This window comes from Prosopis cineraria, unplaced genomic scaffold (assembly GCF_029017545.1).
Source record: "Prosopis cineraria cultivar Desert tree isolate PC_DT_omini unplaced genomic scaffold, ASM2901754v1 PC10, whole genome shotgun sequence".
In the NCBI taxonomy this organism is placed as follows: domain Eukaryota; kingdom Viridiplantae; phylum Streptophyta; class Magnoliopsida; order Fabales; family Fabaceae; genus Prosopis; species Prosopis cineraria.
In genome coordinates, this window is record NW_026555341.1 from 35,558,491 (window position 1) to 35,579,178 (window position 20,688).

The window sequence follows — 20,688 nt, forward strand, 5'->3', positions numbered from 1 at the left end:
ACTTTTAAGTACTTGACCACCATTTAGATTGTTTTGTTCACTTGAGTTGTGCTTGAGAGAGCCAATTTAGGTGTAGAACTTGGATAAATTAATATTGGACTTGAAATTTACAAAGATAAATGAATATTTTGTTGGTAAAATAGAGATATTTTATTAAAATTTTATAGTCATATTAAGATTGATGGTTAAAATTTATTTTTACTAACAATTTTTAAAAGATTGTAAAATTTTAGTATTTTTAAATATACTTGATTTTGACTTGAGAAAGCTTTTTCAAGTGAATTGAAATCTTAGACTAACACTTATTTTTATTAAAAAAATCTATTTGAGAGAAATTAATTTAAGTTTTATGAAATGCAAAAGGAGAGAGATAATCCTAAATTTTCACCTCTGAAAATTAAAGTTTTAACAAGTTCTAATTACTTTAAAAATAATTTTAATTTAATTTTTATTACTTTCACACAAACATACTCTTAATTTTGCTCAACCTATTTTAAAACTTAATAGTGAATTTTAACCCTCCTTTGTCTAAATCCTCATGAAAATGATAATTTTAGAATAATTTACACTTATGACAACTCATACACTTGCAGTAATGCTTGACGATGAACAATTATTCCATCATGTTCTTTCATTGTGTTCCTTATTGTTTATCATTTGGTATCAGAGCCTTTACAATGATCTAATTTAAGCATTAGTTGTACAGCTTTAATCAATAATCCCTTCTCCATTTCAATCCCAAACAACCTAATAACATTTCATTTATCCATTTTTACAACTAAATGGCCTTATTTTATAGGCTTGTTTTTCCATTGAAATTGAAATATAAAAATGATGAACTCTCGAACATTGTTATGGTATATAAAAATGATGAATTCTTGGTCATTGTTATGGTTGTTCATTCCACCACTCTATTAGAGACACCTATTGATACCTGATGCCAAGAGGACTTGATTATCTCTTGTATGTTTCCTGCATTTCTACACTTCACTCTCTTGATTTTTGTTTCTTTACCAATTTATCGATTCTTATGAGAAACTATGAATACTCTGTAAGTTGAAATATCAAAATATGAAACATCCACACAATAGTCATTCATGGTTTACAACTTTACATTAATCTTAAATCCATGTAATTCACTCATTCTTATCTAGAAACAAGAGGAAGTAGTTATGCATATGTTTTCCACGATATGAAGGCTATTGTTTCTATTGAGTCAGAAGTGAGTTGACAACTCTTCCTTGATAGAACAATTTATTTTATAAGACTTTATGAAAGAGCTGGAATTGATAGTACAACAACATATTTGTTAGAAGCTTCAATATTACTCTCGCTACTTTATTTTATAAAATTATGAATACTAATGAATTTAATTAAATATAGTTTGAAATCTTAATTTTTTTAAAAAATATAAATTTTCCAAAATATCACTCATTCAATGAGGGAGTAATATCGCAAAAAAAAGTTTAAAAAGTAAAATGATGAGAAATAACTATGTATTAAGTTTCATTAATGAATCATTATTTTTTAGATATCTTATATATATTACAAAAAATCAAGTCAAACAAATATCTTGCGTGCGACACAAAATCACACATGCAAATAAAGGGGTCGTTAAGATGATCAATAAATATATTATGTTTTATTAATTAAAAACTTTACTTTTATTTTCTTTGCAAGAATTATTATACTCCATTGAGCATCTTTCACATTCTACTATACTCACTTTTAGATTATAATAGGTATAATTTTAAAATTTTAATTTTCTGTAATTTTGTTCAAATTTTCTAAAAAAATGGGTAGACAAGAAAACATTATTACTTAAATTGAATTTTTGTAAATTTTGTTATCTATATTATTTCTTATAATTTTTTAATATCAAACCCATGCAAGGCAGATGATCCAATCTAGTTATCCTAATAATTAATGAAACAAGTTCGTTTTGTAAAAAGTAAACTGTAATTGCATGAGGCCATGAAGGGCCTATTTTAAAAATGCAATAAACGTTTTTTTCAATTTTTTAATTTTACTTGTAAAAATAATACTCCCTCTATTTTAAATTATAAAACACTTTTAGATAAATATCACATACCACTAAACCTCATTACATACACTTAACAGACATATATTTCCAAAATAAAAATATAAACTTTTTAAAATACCTATTATTTAATATATCGAAAAGAGAATGGATGGAAATTAATTATAGAGAGAAAAAGGATAATATTAAAATTAGTACATTTAATGAAACCTCAATCTACATAAAGTGTTTTACATTTTGGGATGGAAAAACTTCTTTAAAAATGCTTTATAATTTGTGACGGAAGAAGTAATAAAGTATATGACACGTGTAATAGGAAAAAAGAAGAGAGTAGGATTTTAGACATTAGTGTGGGACTTAAAAGTTAAGCAAAATTTAGCCAAAAAATAAATAAAATAAAAAGGGGTAGCTCCAATATTTATAGGACAGAGAGAGAAGGAGTTTTTTTATTTTATTAATAAGTCATGTCATTAAATTTTTATTATAAATTTTTTATTTTACCCTCCATTAAATGTTGGAGAGAGAAAATATATTATTGAAGTATGTATATTTAATAAGGGCAAAGTTGATAACTTCTTAAAATTTAAAACAAAATTAATAAGTTTTAAGGTTTTTTTTATACTAATAAAACATATCAAAAGTGATTTATAAATAAGATTAGAGTAGTATATATGAAGAGAAAGAGAATCAAAGAATGGATAAAATCATAGAAGTGCATCAAAAAAACCGGCATTCAATTTTATTTTAGGGGAAAATTGGGGCAAACAATATCTTTGAAGTCTCATTAGAGGGTGCAGGGTTAATTAAGTAAATTAATAACCCCCAAAAACCAAAAACTTTGTTTAAATTAGAACAATCATGAACACGAAGACCAATGGAATTGAGAGAAACGAAAAACACTGATTAACTCAATTCCAACATTAATTATGTCATTATGTGCACTAATTACCTGGTAAAAGGTTTTGCTGAGAGAGTTAATTGATTGGTGATCTCTGGCTCACTGAATATATATATGTGCGCCAATAAGCAGACTCATGAAGGTTTGTGAGTGAAGTTTTGTTCATTTGGGCAAGATGGCTTGGTTTCGATTGGTGCTTACGATTGCGACGGTGGTGAGTCTTTTGAGTACGTTAATGGATGATAGGCCGCCGAGAGTGCTCGCGACAGGGAACGACAATAGCAAAGATGTCTGCTCACGAGCATGTGCTGTTGCCTTTGCTACTCACGTCTGTCAAATGCTTTGTGAGTTCAAGGTGCGATACATGAAATATGAATAAAGCAGGAAGTTCAAGTCTTTTTGGTATTTACGTTGTTATCAGTTTTATCGCCATGAATAATAATTCAGACTTCTCGGATTTTTGAATTCCCTAACTCTGCTTAATTCTTCGAGTTCTGAATCCGATGGTCTTCTCTTGTTTCTTACTTTGACGTGGAAATGTTTTTTTTTTTGGTTAATGTTCTTTAGCCATGCGTTAAGGAGAATATTATGCCATCGTATTAGAAATTTACGACAATATACTATTCGCATGCTGAAGAATTCTTCAGATTAATGATTAAAAACGTATTATATTAGGCTATTTCAGTTTGCAATTCCCAGGTGCCTCCACTGAGAATTTATACGCCGTGTCCAAACTTGTGAAGTGATTGTCAAAAAAATTAAAATGAAATATATATTGGTTTTTTGATTCAATTCATTTGGTGAGTGAATGCATGTCATGTCGTGACAAGTGACAAAATATGGCTTACTTTTAAGTACGAAGATATATGTATCAACTTGCAAGTTAGCTCATTAATGTAAAATCTCGGTGTCATTAGAGTTTTTTTTTTTTCCCCGAAAGACCAGATTCAATTTTTACTTTAATGAGGGAATTGATGTAAAATCAAGTCCATTTTTATTTTAACAGCAATTAATTCTCTTATTAACAACTTTAAAAAATTAATTTGATAGTGGAGAGGAATAACTATTGTAATTTGGTAAATAAGGGATTTAGATTTCAACTGTAATTAGTACTTATATGAGTGATCTAAACTGTTAAAAATTCAAATCAACATTCAGATAAACTACTTATCTTATTCGTGAATCTCAAGTAGAATATAAATTTATAATCATTGATATGAATTTGAACGGTGTAAGATAGTACATTTTCAATACTTATATTAAGTAAAGTCATTGAATCAAATCCATAAATAAGTCCTCATTTAAGAAAAACAAGTAACATTTTCTATTTCACAACAATCAATTCGTTATTAACAACTATAAAAAAATAACTTTGTGGTATATAGGAATAAGCATTATTATTTGGTAAACAAATATCTATTAAAAAATAAATCTCATTTTTATTTTAATAGCAATCAATTTTTTCACTGACAACTCTAAAATATTAATTTGATAGAGAGGAATTATTATACTCTAATGAACAAATCTCATTTCAATTTTAACAACAATCAATTTCCCTATCACAATAAATATATATTAAGATAGTGTATCTTTTTACAATAAATTTTAATTTTAATTATATTTAGGTCTTTTGGTCTTGTAGATATATCATGTTTCATTTGGTCTTGTTTAGAGCAATTAATTGTGTCTAGTAGTCTTTCATTGTGATTTTGGAGAAATCCCAATTCTGAATAGAGCTCATTTTGATGCCTTCAATAATTTGATGATGGAGTGGGTTTTCTTATATATTATTGAAAAACCTGTGGGCAAAAAATAATCAAAACTAACAATTATAATGAGCGGATAATTTGTATCAGTTGCCCGTTCAGGAAGAATCGTAGCAATTCCCCAATCCAACGAAGTAGTTCCTCCGAATCGAATGAACAACAACGATTACTGAAGATTGAGCTTTACTTGGATTTACCCTTAAATCTGCTTGTCAAAAGCAAATATTCTATCGAACTAAGAAACGAAGATGCACAGAATCTTATAAAATAAAGCATATAAACTGCATTCAATACGAATTCCAAAGTTTATGATAAACTTTGTGAGAATCTGCTGGCTGCCAAGAAAATACATCCTCCGGATGAATGACCGACAAAGATATAACTATTTATAAAGTACCCTTCGTTTGAGCTTCGGCGTTGCTTGATGAGCGGCTCTGAGAGTATTGAAGGTGACGATGTTGTATGGAGAAGGAGGAGACGGTGATGACTCTGACAATGCCGCTCGATCATTCCTTTAAAGATAAATTATTGGGTTTTGATACATGCATGGGGATTGGCGGATTAAAGACCCTAGCTAGGTTAGAGTTCATGGTATCCCCAGCACCTCCATTATCTTCTCCCCGAGTTCATCTGCGCGACGATTTCAGGCGATGATTGTTTGATTTCTGGCGTTGTGGTCAGCACATCCATGTTCCATTTCTAGCCAGCACCTCTATGTTCGATATCTGGCCAGCACCTCCATTATCACCTCCATGATTGTTCAAGTTCCATCTCCAGATTTGCACAATGATTGCTGGCTCGTTTTGTTCGCTTTGATTCATCTGCAACCATGGATGAACTTTGTTTGTTTCTCTTTAATTCATTTTGTTCTGTTTTCGATATGAATCTCCAGATTTGTTGGTTTGATTATTGATTTTTGTTCTTTCAATTTCTGGTTTGATACAAGGTTTTTGTTCTTCGAAGGTATGGTTCTGATGAGCAATGGCTGAAGATATTTGTTTTTATTTGGAGGGCATTTTGGTATTTTCATAGTATAAATATATATCTATATATATATATATTAATTAAAAATTATCCCACTTCTGTATACATACCAACCATATTTTAAAAACTCATTTCTACCTCATTTCCACTTCCTCTTCCATCAAACACTTCATTCTACCAAATGGGCGATGATGCTATCTCTATGCTCTACTATAAGTTATATCCCATTACTTCACTAGACCAAAAAAATAGACTTTTATTTATTTCTATTTAAATATTTTTTTTAAATTTACTTTCATGATCTTTTATAATTAATAAGTTCAAATGAGTAACATTTTAAAGAATGTAATTAATACTCCTATCAAATATTTTATATTAAGGACTAAATAATCATTTTAAAAAGCAGGGAACATATGAAATAATTTTTATTAGCTGTGACTCAAAAGTCAAGCAAATTTTAGCACAAAAAAAATAAAAAAGGAATTAGCCACATTTCGAGGTACAACAAGGAATTAGCCACATTTCGAGGTACAACAATGTTTGAGTACAAGAGAGTGAAACAATGGATAAAAATGCATCAGAAAAATAGCGGCATTTTTTTTATTTTTTTATTTTTGGGAAACATTGGGGCCACCGCATAAATCTATACAAAGTCTCATTTAATTAACGCAGGCTAATAAGTAAACTAACCCCACAAGCAAAAAGCCTTCTTGAAAATAGAACTATCATTAACACATATTATCCAGGGATATAAGATCAAAGAGGACACGAAACACGAAAACCAATAGATACATTGAGTGAAACGAAATACTTGCTCATCAACTCAATTCGAAGGTTAATTAATGCATGAAATACATTGATTACCATAGGCACGTAATAATGCATGAGCTACGTGCTTTGAACAGATCATATAAACTCGAAAAGGACAACATGAAAGTCAAACACGAAAACCAATCGATCAATTCGAGGAACGAAGACGAAGATGCTGACTTAGCTTTAATTATTTACAAATACCTAAAATTTCGTTAATGACGAAATACCTCTATATAAACCAATTGCAGAGATATGGCCTAGGGTTCAACTTTGAGTGACGATTCCAAGTTTAAGTGAGAAGGGTTTCTTCAACAAAGCAAGCAACACAAATGTTTTGGCTGTTTTTTGTGCAAGCAACTGTAGCCGTAGTTGCAGCCGTTTTGAATTTCACATCTATGTTAATGTGAGATAGAGAGCATTATATATGGGTCCGTAACTAGACTTAGTTGTTTGGATATATGCTTTTGAGTCTTGATGTTGTGGTCTTGGTCATGTGAATGTTAAATAAATAAACTAGGTACTTTGATTTTCTTTTATTTCTTTGTCTCTCTTCTTCTAATTTTACTTTACTGTTGTTAGTCGAATCGATCTCATTATCATTCAAGCTAGTGCGATTTTTTTATTTTAATTTTGGGTCACAATTACTGGAACTAATATATTAAAAACCCTAGTCTGAACATTACAAAACAATTGAGGTCAAAAAAACAACTTTACGTACGTAAGCCAACAAAAGATGCAAGAAAGAAACCACCTGAAACAAACCAGCAATTAAAGGGGACCAAAGAGTGAAGGAGCTAGCCGAACCAGAACCAGTTGATAAGAAGAAAATGAGATAGAGATGGATGCAAGTGCATAGATAAGAAAAATCAGTAGGTAATTATCTTTTTTAGGGAAAAATTGGACACTACATATCTATACAAATTACGAAGTCTCATTTGCAGGATAATTAAGAAAATTAACCCCTGCACCACAAACAAAAAGCCTCCTTGTAAGTGGAACGATCATGAACGCGTATATATCCAGAGATACCTAAAATCCAAGTGCAACATGATGCAACATGAAGACCAATAGAATATATGCAGAGAGAAACGCACTAGTAATTAACTACATACATTAATCACCATATGCACGTAATAGTGACAAAAGTTTTGATGAGAAAGTCGGTGTTTGATTGATTGATGATGATGATGATGAGAACGTTAGAGATCGAGAACTGCCTGTCAGTATCAATGAATTGTCAACATTAAACTTCAAAGGATTTTACAGAGATTATTTCCAAGCGGAAGCATTCTTCAGATTGTACTGCTGAACGTTTTCATTCGCATGTTTAATGTTAAGTATTATGTTTAATGTCGTTTGGCCAAAAAGAAAAATAATATGTTTTAGAAGATGTGGATGACGATTCATATATATGATCATTATTATAAGTTACTTAATGAGATATTAATTAATTAACATTTTATATATTATTTTTATTTAAAGTTAATAATTATAAAGTAGAGCCTAAGCCAATGGGCGGGTCATGTGAGCTCAAACCTTAGTTATCTTAAAATTGACTTCTTTTTTCTTCTTCTTTTGTTTTAAAAAAAGAAGAGAAAGTGGTACTCTCTCCTAATTTTGGTACAGGATATTGGTACCATACCATTATTTAGTTTTCATTTTGTTTCCCATTTTATCAAAACAACAGTAGTACTCTCTATTAAAAAATGTAAAGAATTTTATTGAATCTCATCATATTCTTTAACTAATATCATTTTTTTTTCTTTCTTTAATAAGGTGTTTAACTTAAAAATAAGTACAAAATAATTTATTTATTAAAAATAATTTTGAAAAAAAAACACATTAATTACTTTTTTGAAATATTAAAATTTTTTATATTTTTTAACACCTAAACCCTCAAAATAAAGGTGTTCAAGACTAATCCTAATGAATGATATCAAATTAAAATGGCTTGAATTGATCAAAACTGATTATAAATAAAATTTGATTTGTATTTTTTCAGACAAAATCAATTGATTTAGTTTGGTTCATATTTTTATCTTTTAAAAATTGAACCGAACAAAACAAACTTTATTATTATATTTTTTTTATAATACTTTATAAATTTCTCTTAGTTTTTTTCTCGCTTCTATGTTTAGTTATTTGTAAATCAAATAAAAATTCTATTATAATTGTCTACAATTATTTGTGATAATTTTTCTTAAATTTATAATAAAGTATTTTAAAGATATAATATTAGTTTTTAATAGTTAAATGTGATAATAATCATTAAAAATATTCTTCTGTTCTCAAGATTTTTTTTTGTTGGAAACAATAATTAATAGTTAAAATTATTAATAAAAAGGTATAAATATTTATGAAAAATATCTCAAAAAATTTAAACCTGAATAAAACCAAAACTAAATCAAATCGGTTGGAGAAGAAAACTAAATAGCTTTCTTTGGTGAAACAATAAGTATAGTTCGATTTGGTTTTTAATCGAAGGTAGTACCTACTCACCTCTACCTCTCTACTATAAATCTCAGTTATCAATTATTAATATTACAAAGCGATGTCTTCGATCTGGACAATTGAACGGACGTTCTCATCTGAAAATCGACTAAGTTCATTGTGAGAGAACCAGACGACTTTGATTGATTAAAACAACTTGATCGTCCGTCTTCTCCTGTATCAGGAAACGTGAGAAACAAATTTCCTTTTCTAGTGAGATGTATAAGATAAAATTACCAATCCATTAACCCGTTTAATTATCTATGTATTTTAATTTATAAATACATATTTGAGTAAAATGAAACCTCTTTTTCGATGATTTATCCTAATTTCAGAAATGATCAATAACTTTCCCAACAAAGAAAGTATCTGATTCATTTAAAATTTTAACTTTGGATAGCTGAAATCAGATTAAATTAGGACAGTCTAGAAAACAGGTGCGTGAACATTTGTCACACCAACATATATGTTTAAAATCCCAAAATACTCCCTCAATCTCAAATTATAAGATAATTTTAAATAAAATTATGCATAATAATAAAGCTTATTAAATACACTTTATAATTTTATTTTCAATTATATACTCATTAAATATCCTATAAAAGTGTCTTAATAATGATTCCAATGCATCTTTTTTCAAGAAAAGTAATAAATTAATAAAGTAGGGTTATACTTTCTCTAGTTTTATTTGTAGGACATCTTTTAAAAGTAAATTTTGTAATAATTAAATTACTTTTTTAATTATATCATTTCTTGATTAACATAAAGATATTTAATGTAGTTATATTATTATTTAAAATTAATGGTAAAAATGAAAATATATATCTCATTTTTATTATATAAAATAATTAATTTTTTTTAAGATGTATAAAATTATTAAAAGTTTCCTTTAATAAAAACTGAAGTAAGTATACATAGAAGTGGAAAAAAAAACAGTTATAAAAATTATCAAGATCCTATATTCTGGATTAAACAAGATTTTCAAAAGATATTTTATATTATGATTTGGATGGAATAAAAGTTAACGGAGGATGCCAAGGGCTAAAAACATGGAGGAGATGGATAAAGTTCCAAAGAGTTAAAATTAAAGTTGGACGCCAACACCAAGAGATCATTCAAAGAATAAACGAATTAAGAAGTTAATAAAGCTGCTGAACTTTAAAATTCCCATGTTAATTAATTAATTAGTTCGTTGCCACTAACAAGAGAAATTAAATTAGTGGAAGAGAACAACCTTTGTGGACTGCCAAGGCAGACCCATAATTTAGATGATTTCCTACAGGCAGAAAATGTGGATTGAGTTGGTGTAAGCAGGTGATGAGTCTGATTTGAGCCAGGTAATTTCTGAAATTTTGCAGAAATTATTGAAAGCCATGAAACGAGCCAATTCAATTTGAGCCATGGAAAAAGATGATGTTAATTCAAAGATTGAAGGATAGTGAAAAGAGGTTTGGCGAATCTGGTTTCAGCAATCATGAAAAACAAAAGCGTGGAAGAAGCAGTGTTAGTCGTAGTTTCAGAGATTGTGTTCATTGTGAAAGATGTCGCGGTGATTAAAGTTTCATCATGGATTGATGAACTTTGTAGGTTTGTGAGCTTTCTGAAAGAAGCTCTGGAGGCTATGTATGCATGGATTGTGGAAATAGGGAAGCTTTTGGGCCAAACTGTTTCATGGATTTTTGACAAGCAGGTGATTGCAGCGTTTCATCAGTACATCGCATCAGCAATTAAAGGCTTCTTTTCTTAGGAGGCCGAAACATCAACAGGGATTTTAAGGATTATGGAAGCACCTTGGAGCTATATATATGTATGTATATATGTTTGTGCAACTGGGCTTGCATGATTATGTTTGTATTACGTTGGTCTCTTTGTTATGTCGTCTCAGTTTGTTAATGAAAATCTGAGCTTGTATACAATAACATTAACAATTATCTCAAATGTTAAAAAAAAAAAAAACCTAAAAATGTTTTTAAGTTAAACTATATTTTTAATCTTTTAACTTTATATAAAATTTTAATTTAATTTTTTAATTGTATAAAGTATCTTTTAAGTTTTTTAACCCTAATCAAATTATTTTTTTACTAATAATTATTATTTTAAAAAATTAAATTTAATATATCAATATTCAAAGATGTTTGTTGATATTTTAAAATTTAATGACATGAAACTAATGACCCGTTTGGTATAATGGAAATGAGAGGTATGGAAATGAAAATAGAATTGGAATTGAGAAGAATGTTTGTTTGGTATGATAGAATTGAAAAAATTTTTAGTTCCATTTCCACCAAAACATGTGGAATTGATTTCCATAATACAATCCAAGGATTTCAAACTCCATGTTCTCCATCTCATTTTTACCCCCCCTCGTTCAGTCAGTGTTATTCATTGTCCTCTTCAAAGTCCAACCTTCTCCTTGCCTTCTCCCTCCTCCTCGTCGGCGACCTAATCCCTACTCCTCGCAGGCGACTTTCCTCCCCCTCCTATTGGTGACCTTCTCCACACTCTTGGCTGATGACCTTTTGACCTTCTCCCCCCTCACTGTCAGTGACCTTCTCCCCACTCCTCATAGGTGACCTTCGCCCCTTCTCGCTGGCAACCTTCTCCACACTCCTCACTAGTGACCTTTTGACCTTCTTCTACCCTTACTATCGATTCCATTTCCTAAGCCATTATCGTTGAGCAAAATCCAGATCTGCCTCCAAAGAAGCAGCATTAAAGTGATGAACAGCACAGTGAAAGAGGCGAATGTTGTAGCAATCGATCAAAAGGGAGTTCCACTCAACAAGAGCTTCACTCAAATTTTGAACACCGAGAGGCATCATCATTAAAGAGCAAAGCATGACAGGATGGTGGTTTTAATTTTTTTTTGGTTACAAATTCTAGATTGCAATTGTAATTTTGCATCAAATAATTAGTGGGTTTGATTTGAGGAAAACAAATTTCATTGCTTTCATTTGGTAGAATGGAACTAGATGGTAGTTTATTTTTTAGGGTAAGACTGGATGTAGTTTAAGGAGGGTATTTTAGTTTTTTGAATGACAATTATATCATGATTTCATAGACATACCAAATATATTTTTAAACCTCACTTCCATATGAATTTCTATATCCATTTCTATCAAAATCAATTCCAACATATCAAATGGAAAATAAGATGTTAGGGTTAAATGATTAAAATGACATTTTATTAAAGGTATATTTCAACTAATGTTTTAACTGTTTTTTTCCTTGCTCCCATTGATGAATAATATATCACACTGGGATTGTACAAAAGTTTGATTGTCTTATCTAACCCAAAAAAGTCTAATCCTATCCAGTCCAGTAAAAAAATGGTCCAAAAAACTAGAAACCAAAAAAATCAAACTAACTTATCGAGTTGGATCGGACAAGAGGCTAAACTCTCAGACCACTTGGTCCAGTCCGATTCGATGAAATTATTTTAATTATTTTTAATATATTTAAATAGCTTAAAATTTGAAACACATTATTCCTTCATTCACATTTCACACTTTTATTTAATATAATTTTAATTTAATTTGCTACTAAATTATTGTTCTAATGTTTGTTAGACATGTTGCTAGCTAAAATTTGTTGAATGTTGTTGTTGCTGTTGTTGAAGTTATGAATTTGAATCATGTAGATTGTAATTAAAATATTTGTTTTTGTTGTTGTTAGATATTATAATGTATTTTTCTATAATTATAAATATTTTTATTATCTTAATTTACTTTATCAGGATGAGATGAATTGTTATTTCTCATACAGGAAAAAAAAATAATTGAGTACTAGACTATCAAGACTAGTCTCCTAGTCCTATAGATCAAATTTGGGCTTGTTAATTTTTGAATTACAATTGGACTAGATCGAACTATAAATTATGTAATCCGGTCCTTTTTATGTAAGACATCAAAATTCAGTCTTGTCTAATCTTTGTGCAGCCCTAGTCACACATGTATGTATATATATATATATATATATGAATGTTTTTTATATAAGTCAGACCAGAAGTGATATTACAGATCATTCAAAATTCAAATTTTGTTAAAAAAAATAAAATTTCAGTGTCAAAAAATAAGGCAGTAGTTACTTCAATAAGTAATGGTGAACAAATAAACGACTACATCATGCACGCCAGTAATATTAAGTGTATTAAGACGATAACTAAGAACAAAGATTGCTATTTGCTAACATGATAGATTGAATTTGAAACCATATTAAAATTTTTACATTTAAAATTTATGTTTTTAAAATTTTGGATAGTGTGAAAAATTTTAAAGATGGGAGAGAGAAATCTAAAATTTTAATCAAAAAGGTGAAACAAATGAGAGAGTTCGGAATAGCTCAAACCTCAATCTATGAACTTTTATCTATTCAAATAAAATTTGATTAATTTAAATTGAAATCCAAATTCTCATACGTTCAGACCTATTTTTTAAAAAATATCATGAAATGCCTCAGTCTTAAGCCTTAGTAGTTTTTTTTTTTTTTTCAGCCTAAATGATGAAGTTAGTAATTAGTAAGGCATGCCGGGGGCATTTCTGTCTTTGGATAGGAATTGTCAAACGACTTTCAACGGTCTCGCCATCCCAGTGATCTCCCGCCAAAGTCCTAACAGAACCAGAACCTCGAAGAAAGACAAAACCCTCTCTCAATTTCGAGCTTAATCAATGGCTGCCTCTTGTCTTCTTCTTCCTCTTCTATACACTCTCTCCTTCTTCTCCCTTTCCTCTTCTCTCTCCCATGAAACTATCCTTGACGCAGCCGACATTCTCTCCGATTCAGGATACAGCTCCATGTCTCTTACTCTCCAAGCCCTTTATCAAACTCTCCTTTCACAAACTCCTTCTCTCACCATCTTCGCTCCATCGGATTCTTCATTTAGAAAATCGGGTCAGCCTTCTCTTGATATCCTCCGTTTCCACTTCTCCCCCCTACCGTTGCCTCCACAAAACCTCCGATTGCTCCCCGCGGGCTCGGAGATTCCAACGATGCTGAATAACCACTCTCTGATCGTCACCGAGTCGCATTCCGATTTCGAGATTTCGCTTAACTACGTCCAAATCATTGGCTCCTCGCCGATTTATGAGGATGGCCTTTTCCTAATCTACGGAATCGACAGTTTCTTCGATCCCAATTCTCAGTATACTACAGCATCTCAGGGACCTAGCCCTAATCTGTTGTGTGGGTTGAAAAGCCAGACTACGAGTTCCTCCGATTCGCTCGGTCAAGCCATGGAAACACTTAGATCCACAGGGTACTCTGTGACGGCGACGTTTCTTGCTTTGCAAATGAATGGAATCAAGGATGACGCCACGATGACCGTTTTTGCTCCTGAAGATGAAATGGTGAAGAACCTGCTTGGGAATTTCAGCGAGTACCCATCGTTCTTTTTTCGCCATGTTGTACCGTGTAAGCTTCTCTGGAATGATCTGGTGGACTTGGACAACGTGTCGGAGTTACCCACGATTTTGGAGGGTTTTTCTGTTAACGTCACGAGGTCTGGTGGTGTTTTGGTGCTGAACGGAGTCTCAGTTGTCTTTCCAAATATGTTCCACAATGACAAGCTTGTTGTTCATGGCGTTAGTGATGTTCTTGTGGCGCTTTAGACGTCGTAGAAGCTTTCTTTGATGTGGTAGGCAGATTTAAAGATACTCCATCGTTATTTCTGAAGTACTTGTTGCTTATTGGTTTCAAGTTTTCAACTGCTTAACCTCTGGTGGTGCTACCGACTTCTGATTCAACAATCGGTTAATATTCGAAGGGTTTGACTTTGTTCATGGAAGTTCTCATTTTTTTTGTTTTTTTTCTGTATGTGGCACTGAAAGAGGGAGAGTTATATTGCTGAGAGGAAATAGATCCTTTACATTGGATCATATCCACATGGATCCTCACCCCATTTTTGGTTCTCTCTGGTTTTTCTTTAGTGGTAGCTTTCTTAATTGTTGCTAATAAAAAAATCTTGTGAACATGATTAATATTTTCTTAAAAAGCTATTTTTTTAGGGTCTAACTTGACCAAAATTTTAGTTACACAGACTCAAAGTTAGCATTTAATAATGGAAACCCATTTCTTGCTAGCCCAATTAATATTTTAGATCACTAATATTCAACATGTCATCATTGAATGATTTAATGATGGAAAACATTGGAACAATTTCACTGCCATTTTTATTGTAGAAAAAGTAGACTAGGTATACATGACACTTTTGTGACTCAACAAATATTTGCTTTTTCTTTATATGGATACAACTTCTCTCCCTCCCTCTCCCCCCTCCCTCCATATCTCTCTCTCTCTCTCTCTCTCTGTATAGGTAAATATATAGCAAGCTAGATTATACTACTCTCTTGAAACTCAAACGGTGCAGCTTCGCTTCACCTTGGTTTCATCCCCTAATATGGGGTACAATAGAACACCAATGACCTACTTCCTTTCGGCTTCTAATTTTCTGTTGTACAATCTATACTTCCCTTGCTGTGTTTGAGAATGATGAATTTGCACTGTTGTTGCGGTTCTTGCTAAATCTGTTCTTTAGTTTTTGTGCAAAGGATGGTTTCGCAAACTCCTCCTCCCTTTGGGGGCGGTTTGCATAGAGTATCCAGAGAACAAGACAGAGCAAGACACCAACTGAAATGAGACCAAGCCCTGCATTGATAACCTTAAGATAATGGTTCAATGGAGAACAGTAACTTGAAGTGATTTCTTGGAATGTTTCCCTCACAAAATTGCAATTTTGAAGGTTGAGTAAGAGTGGTGTATAATGTTCTAATGCATAGCTTTCGTTAACGGCACCCACCAACTGTGAGTAAATCTCCGGCGTCACCCTGCCGACGCTGCTGCAAAAACCATATTCTGTTACCTGGCACTCGTAGTTCTTCCACACCTGAAAAGTTTGATCAGGGAAAAACACGATCATTTTGACAAAATGATCATCGCTAAAGTTCCAGCAGAGCGTAAATGTACATATCTTTTTCAATTAAGTGATGAACTTGTTAGAACTTACCAATGAGGCATTGGAGGAGGAAACTTCTTGAGATGTACATTGCCGCTCCTTGAGCTGAGAATCAAAAGGGTAGCACAAAGGTGGCATCGCAGGTCCGGACTGATTGTAATAGTTCGGATCATTTGGCGATGCATTTGCATCTGCAATGCTGTAGATGAACCGATTCACGACACTTACAATATTGGTGACCACTTGTTTGCTCTGAACCAGTGTCTTGTTTGTGGTTCTCTGATCAACACAGGGAAGGATGTTGCTAAGAGCAGATTCTGCATGAGGATTCTCTACCCATTCTCCCATAGCCATACATGCATCAGAAATTGCACTGAAATCGAAATAATTCCATCATATCAGGCCAGATCTATTGGCCCTTAATGTCAGTGAGTCACTGCGGATATTGAAACTACCAGAAAATGCAGAATATAGCATTTTAGTTCAATATTGTCTCGTCGTATGATGGTTTTGTTCTGGATTAAGTTGCAATTTTAATACGGGTGATTACAGGTAGCCAAGTCAATAAATCCGGCATACAGAAGTTTAATAGACCAAAAAAAAAAAACAAAAAACAAAACAAAACCTTGTAGTGTATAGATACCTAACCATGTCAAAAGTAGGTCCCACTGAAAAGCCCGCTAATGAATGTACTTCTCAAATGTCCATCTATGGTTGGTTTCATCTACCTACTTTTTAAAACAGGGTCTACCTAAGATAAATAATAAATAATAATGAACAATAAAATAACAAAACACATGTAATATGTAAGTGTATTAGATGATAAATAGGAAGAAAAATAATTAAAATTATTTTTTAATTTTCTAAGAGTAAAGAAAATATCTCAAAATCTTGGGAGTATTTTTTTTCTCTCAGGAAAATGACTGCTTTCTTAGTAAATTTTAAATAAATCTGGCTTACAAAAATTTACTAGACTAATCTAAAACTTATCATGCATAGGCACCTAAAAATGTCAAAAGTGGGTTCCACCGAAACGTCTGCTAATAAATACACTTGAATGTTCATCCATGGTTGGTTTAATCTACCAACTTTTTTAAAGACCGGATCCACCTAAGAATTCCTCCTAGTTCCTCCCCAAAATAAAGGTCAAAAAGGGGGAAAACAATTCCGGTGGCTTACTTATTAAATATGAGGAACACCCCACAAAGAATGAATGTGACTGCAACTAGTAACCATCCACTGATAACAAATCTGCAACATTTTAAAACCAAATGTCAGAAGTGAGGGCGTGACAAGGATTAGGATTGTTCTCCAACAAACAGGCCATGAGCAAAACAAAGAACAAAAAATAAAAAATAAAAAGCTCACATTAGAATTGCATGTTGATGTCCAAGGATAGACAAACCTGCAGAAAATATATTAGCCGGTTATAAAGATGACTTCAAGAATACAGATATAAAAACTAGCTCAAACTTTTCAGGCTGTTATAATGGATACATACACAAGCCAATTAGAGCTAAGAGGAGCATCACTGCTGCAACTGCAATCAAAGCTGAGCGCCTGCAAGATGGATTCAAAATTTAGCACCGCAAATTCTGATTTTTGATTCTGAAAACTAAAATACAGAGTGACAAGTCTATGACAACATACACAGCATTGAACACTCTTTTGATTTTGGCAGAATTTTCATCTGTCTTTTCAGACAGTGTATTTGCCGCAGCATTTAGATCCATATTCAAATTGTCAATGTCGTCCATGATATCAGATGGGAGAAGCATCTGAGCGACGTTTATAGTCTTTGCAAGGGAGAGATACTCTGTGACATTTCTCAGAGTTTGCACTGTATAATCAGATTGATTGACAACATAACCTAGGGTTTGCAAGGCTTCGTCATGGAACTTATCCTGCCCAACAGATAGGACGACACATCCAGTCCTGTATAATATAAGATCAGGACAAATTAGCAAGAGAAACATGGAAAGGTTCAACACATTGTTTTTAAACATGTAAAATAAATAGACATTTTGAGCTGTGTATGAGAGCAGTTTGAAATTCTAAGAAACATTGAGAACATAAAATTACTTTCAGTTTCCATTTCCTTCATCATGTTTGCAAGCTCTAAATAAAAATCAATTAATAGGTTGCAAATGCTGAATACAAGTTTGAAGAGAAATCTTGCTTATCCTATGTTGGAAACTGATTCCCAGAATTTCAGAGCATGTAACAATCATCAGATTGGAATATATCAAGTAAATTCTACGGACAACCTCCATGTCAAAGTGATGATCCATAAATTACAAATACTAAGTAAGATTACAAAACGTACGAGCAGATAATACAAGAACAGATTAGGAAAATTAGGTATAAGTCTTCAATGACCAGGATGGGAAACATAGCATAAGAAGTTGACAAAGGAACATTAATATAAAGAGTATTACGCAGCAGCGCAGGTGAATAATATAAGCAGTATCAGACAAATTCTCTGTGAATGATTTGATCCTTCATCCTTGATGTTAATTCCCCATCCACAGCATAAATGAATTATAAGAGCCAAGCCAAATGAAATAAACCATAGGCCAGCAAGAATGAAAGCAACAGCACCAGTGAACCCAACTGACTGCATGAAAAACAGTTCAAAGAATTATTCATTCAAGTGAATAACAGAATCGCAAGGCTTATTTGAAACATAGAAAATCTGAATCAGCTCGGAAATAAATAGATTGAGTACTGTATGATAAACTGGTAACCTCAAATATCAGATTCTCAAGCGGTAAACAAGGATGAAACAAAAATCATTGCTTGAAAAGGTTAGAAGGCAATAAATTTGAGAGACAATGGAGATAAACCCCATACAGATAACCTGAAAATCAGATTCTCAATGGGCATAAATAGATGAAGTAAAAACCATTCCTTAAAAGGTTAGAAGGCAACAAATTTCCCTTTTAACAATGATCAATTTGCAAGAATTTGTCAAATTTGGAAAACCAGAAAATACCCCCTGAACTATCACCAAATAAGTGTCCAAAGGGGCATCTCTAATAACAGGATCAAAGAGGAAATGGACAAAATGGTTCAGATTCTGTAAGATGATAGTTTAGAAACATATTTAATAACTTTCAAAGCCGTAAGCATTAACAAGTACCCATAAATGTTTATGACAGAATTGTCAAAGAGAGTTAGCTTAAGGCACGTAACCTTCCTCAGTTCTGAGTAAAACAGAAAAATGAAAATTATTGCTTAAAGTAGGAAAAAACAGATTAAAGCATCAATAACAGAATAAAGTATCCATTTCACAACATAAACAATAAAGACTCGTGGTACTTACTGCCCAGTAATGCTTATTGGCAATGTCCCAACCATCTCGATAACGTCGGAAACCTCGAAGAATGTCAGGCCTTTTCGTCCTGTTTGCCGCCAATATAAGATTTTCCTGAGGCGAATTTGATTCTGGCACTGGTGCTAGAGCCGCTTGTGTGACTTCATTCTTCCACGGACCCAAATTCTCTTCTCCTGAAACACACGACAACGTAGGAACAAAATAGATTACAAAATCAAAATATCTTTTATACTCTTCACTGGGATAAAGGATCTTAATTCTACACCAAATTTAAAGCCAAAATAACCCGCAAAAAATAATCACAAAACGATATAATTACACCAAGCTTCTGCTCGCATGGTTGCTAAGAAAATCTATCAAAATGGAAGGTCTCAGAGTTTTCATTTCGGGGACCCCAAAGAAACACCCAGCAACAAAATAAAGAATGCGTATTTAAGTTAAATTCATTTATAACGATCCCATTTCTGAAAATTCATAATAAAATGAAGCACAGATTCCCTCCTGAATCTTCCCAAAACAAGTGAGAGAAACAAGAATATAAGATCCACGCCAAACCCATTATCGTAGCCAGTGAGAGTCAAACTCACAACGAGTGAGAAGAATGCTATCTATACATAACAAAATTGCAGAAACTCGCAAGACGAACCTAAGATAAACTTTACGGGATGCCTGATCGACCCACTTGAAGATAAAGCCGAAATCGAGCTCACCAATAGCAATACGAGCAAAGTGAACAAGAATAAGGAAACGCCATTAGATGATGAAACGAAGGCCTTCATTGCTGCAGAAATACTCAGCCTTCACCTCAAAAGAGGCCACCCCACCATTTTCATTTCGCAGTAATCACAGAGAGAGAGGGGGGGGGGAACAAACGCGAAGGCTGAAGCAGAGCATGAATAGTGTGACACTCAAAGCGTGTTAAGCATTGTGTTTAAGGGGATGAGAGTCATGATCTAACTAAAGAGAGAGATTTCTGAGACTTTTATAGAAATAGAGAGAGAAGGGAGGGATCGCAGAGAGACTCACACATTCACATGGCGTGGGGGCTGCGAAGAAGATTGATAAAAAGGAAACGAAAAAGGCGGGTGTCATCAAATAAACAGTGGAAGTACTTTAATTAATTAATATTTAAAGTGATAGTATCTCACTGTGTCTCTAAATCCACTGGATTAAGCAAAGCCAATCACTTGCCGTCAAAAATGATGTACTGATTGGGAGAATTATATTCGTAGCTCACACACAACAAAATTAATTATTATAAAATTTATTAATAATTAAATTTAAGTTATTGACAACACCAATCATAATTCAATTGATCATAAATTTTATAATAATTAATTTTTTATCTAACATTTTAATATAATTCTTTTAATTATATTCATTATTGAACTAATTAAGATATAATTGATT

General features: G+C 32.2%; 2 protein-coding genes across 2 annotated transcripts; one reads left to right on the top strand and one right to left on the bottom strand.

Annotated features, from left to right (window-relative positions):
- Positions 1–13,596: 13,596 nt before the first annotated feature.
- Positions 13,597–14,954, top strand: LOC129321348 (putative fasciclin-like arabinogalactan protein 20). The gene has a single exon (XM_054967087.1). It carries the CDS (start codon positions 13,660–13,662, stop codon positions 14,596–14,598), a length of 939 nt encoding a protein of 312 aa, XP_054823062.1. The 5' UTR covers positions 13,597–13,659; the 3' UTR covers positions 14,599–14,954.
- A 140-nt stretch (positions 14,955–15,094) lies between these two features.
- LOC129284401 (uncharacterized) lies at positions 15,095–20,315 on the bottom strand. Its single transcript, XM_054919869.1, has 9 exons — positions 19,925–20,315; positions 19,267–19,451; positions 18,380–18,558; positions 17,592–17,876; positions 17,443–17,501; positions 17,310–17,346; positions 17,121–17,192; positions 15,993–16,314; positions 15,095–15,872 (listed from the first exon to the last, which is right to left on the bottom strand). Exons 1-9 carry the CDS (start codon positions 20,055–20,057, stop codon positions 15,450–15,452), a joined length of 1,695 nt encoding a protein of 564 aa, XP_054775844.1. The 5' UTR covers positions 20,058–20,315; the 3' UTR covers positions 15,095–15,449.
- Between the last annotated feature and the right edge of the window lie 373 nt (positions 20,316–20,688).

Bases quoted from the DNA above. Each gene is read 5' to 3' on its own strand.
- LOC129321348 (XM_054967087.1), top strand. From the start codon at position 13,660: ATGGCTGCCTCTTGTCTTCTTCTTCCTCTTCTATACACTCTCTCCTTC.
- LOC129284401 (XM_054919869.1), bottom strand. From the start codon at position 20,057: ATGAAGGCCTTCGTTTCATCATCTAATGGCGTTTCCTTATTCTTGTTC. The intron at 17,877-18,379 runs GTAATACTCTTT...TATATTATACAG, and splicing joins TTATTCACCTGCGCTGCTGC to GACTGGATGTGTCGTCCTAT. The intron at 17,193-17,309 runs GTGAGCTTTTTA...AAAATGTTGCAG, and splicing joins CATCAACATGCAATTCTAAT to ATTTGTTATCAGTGGATGGT.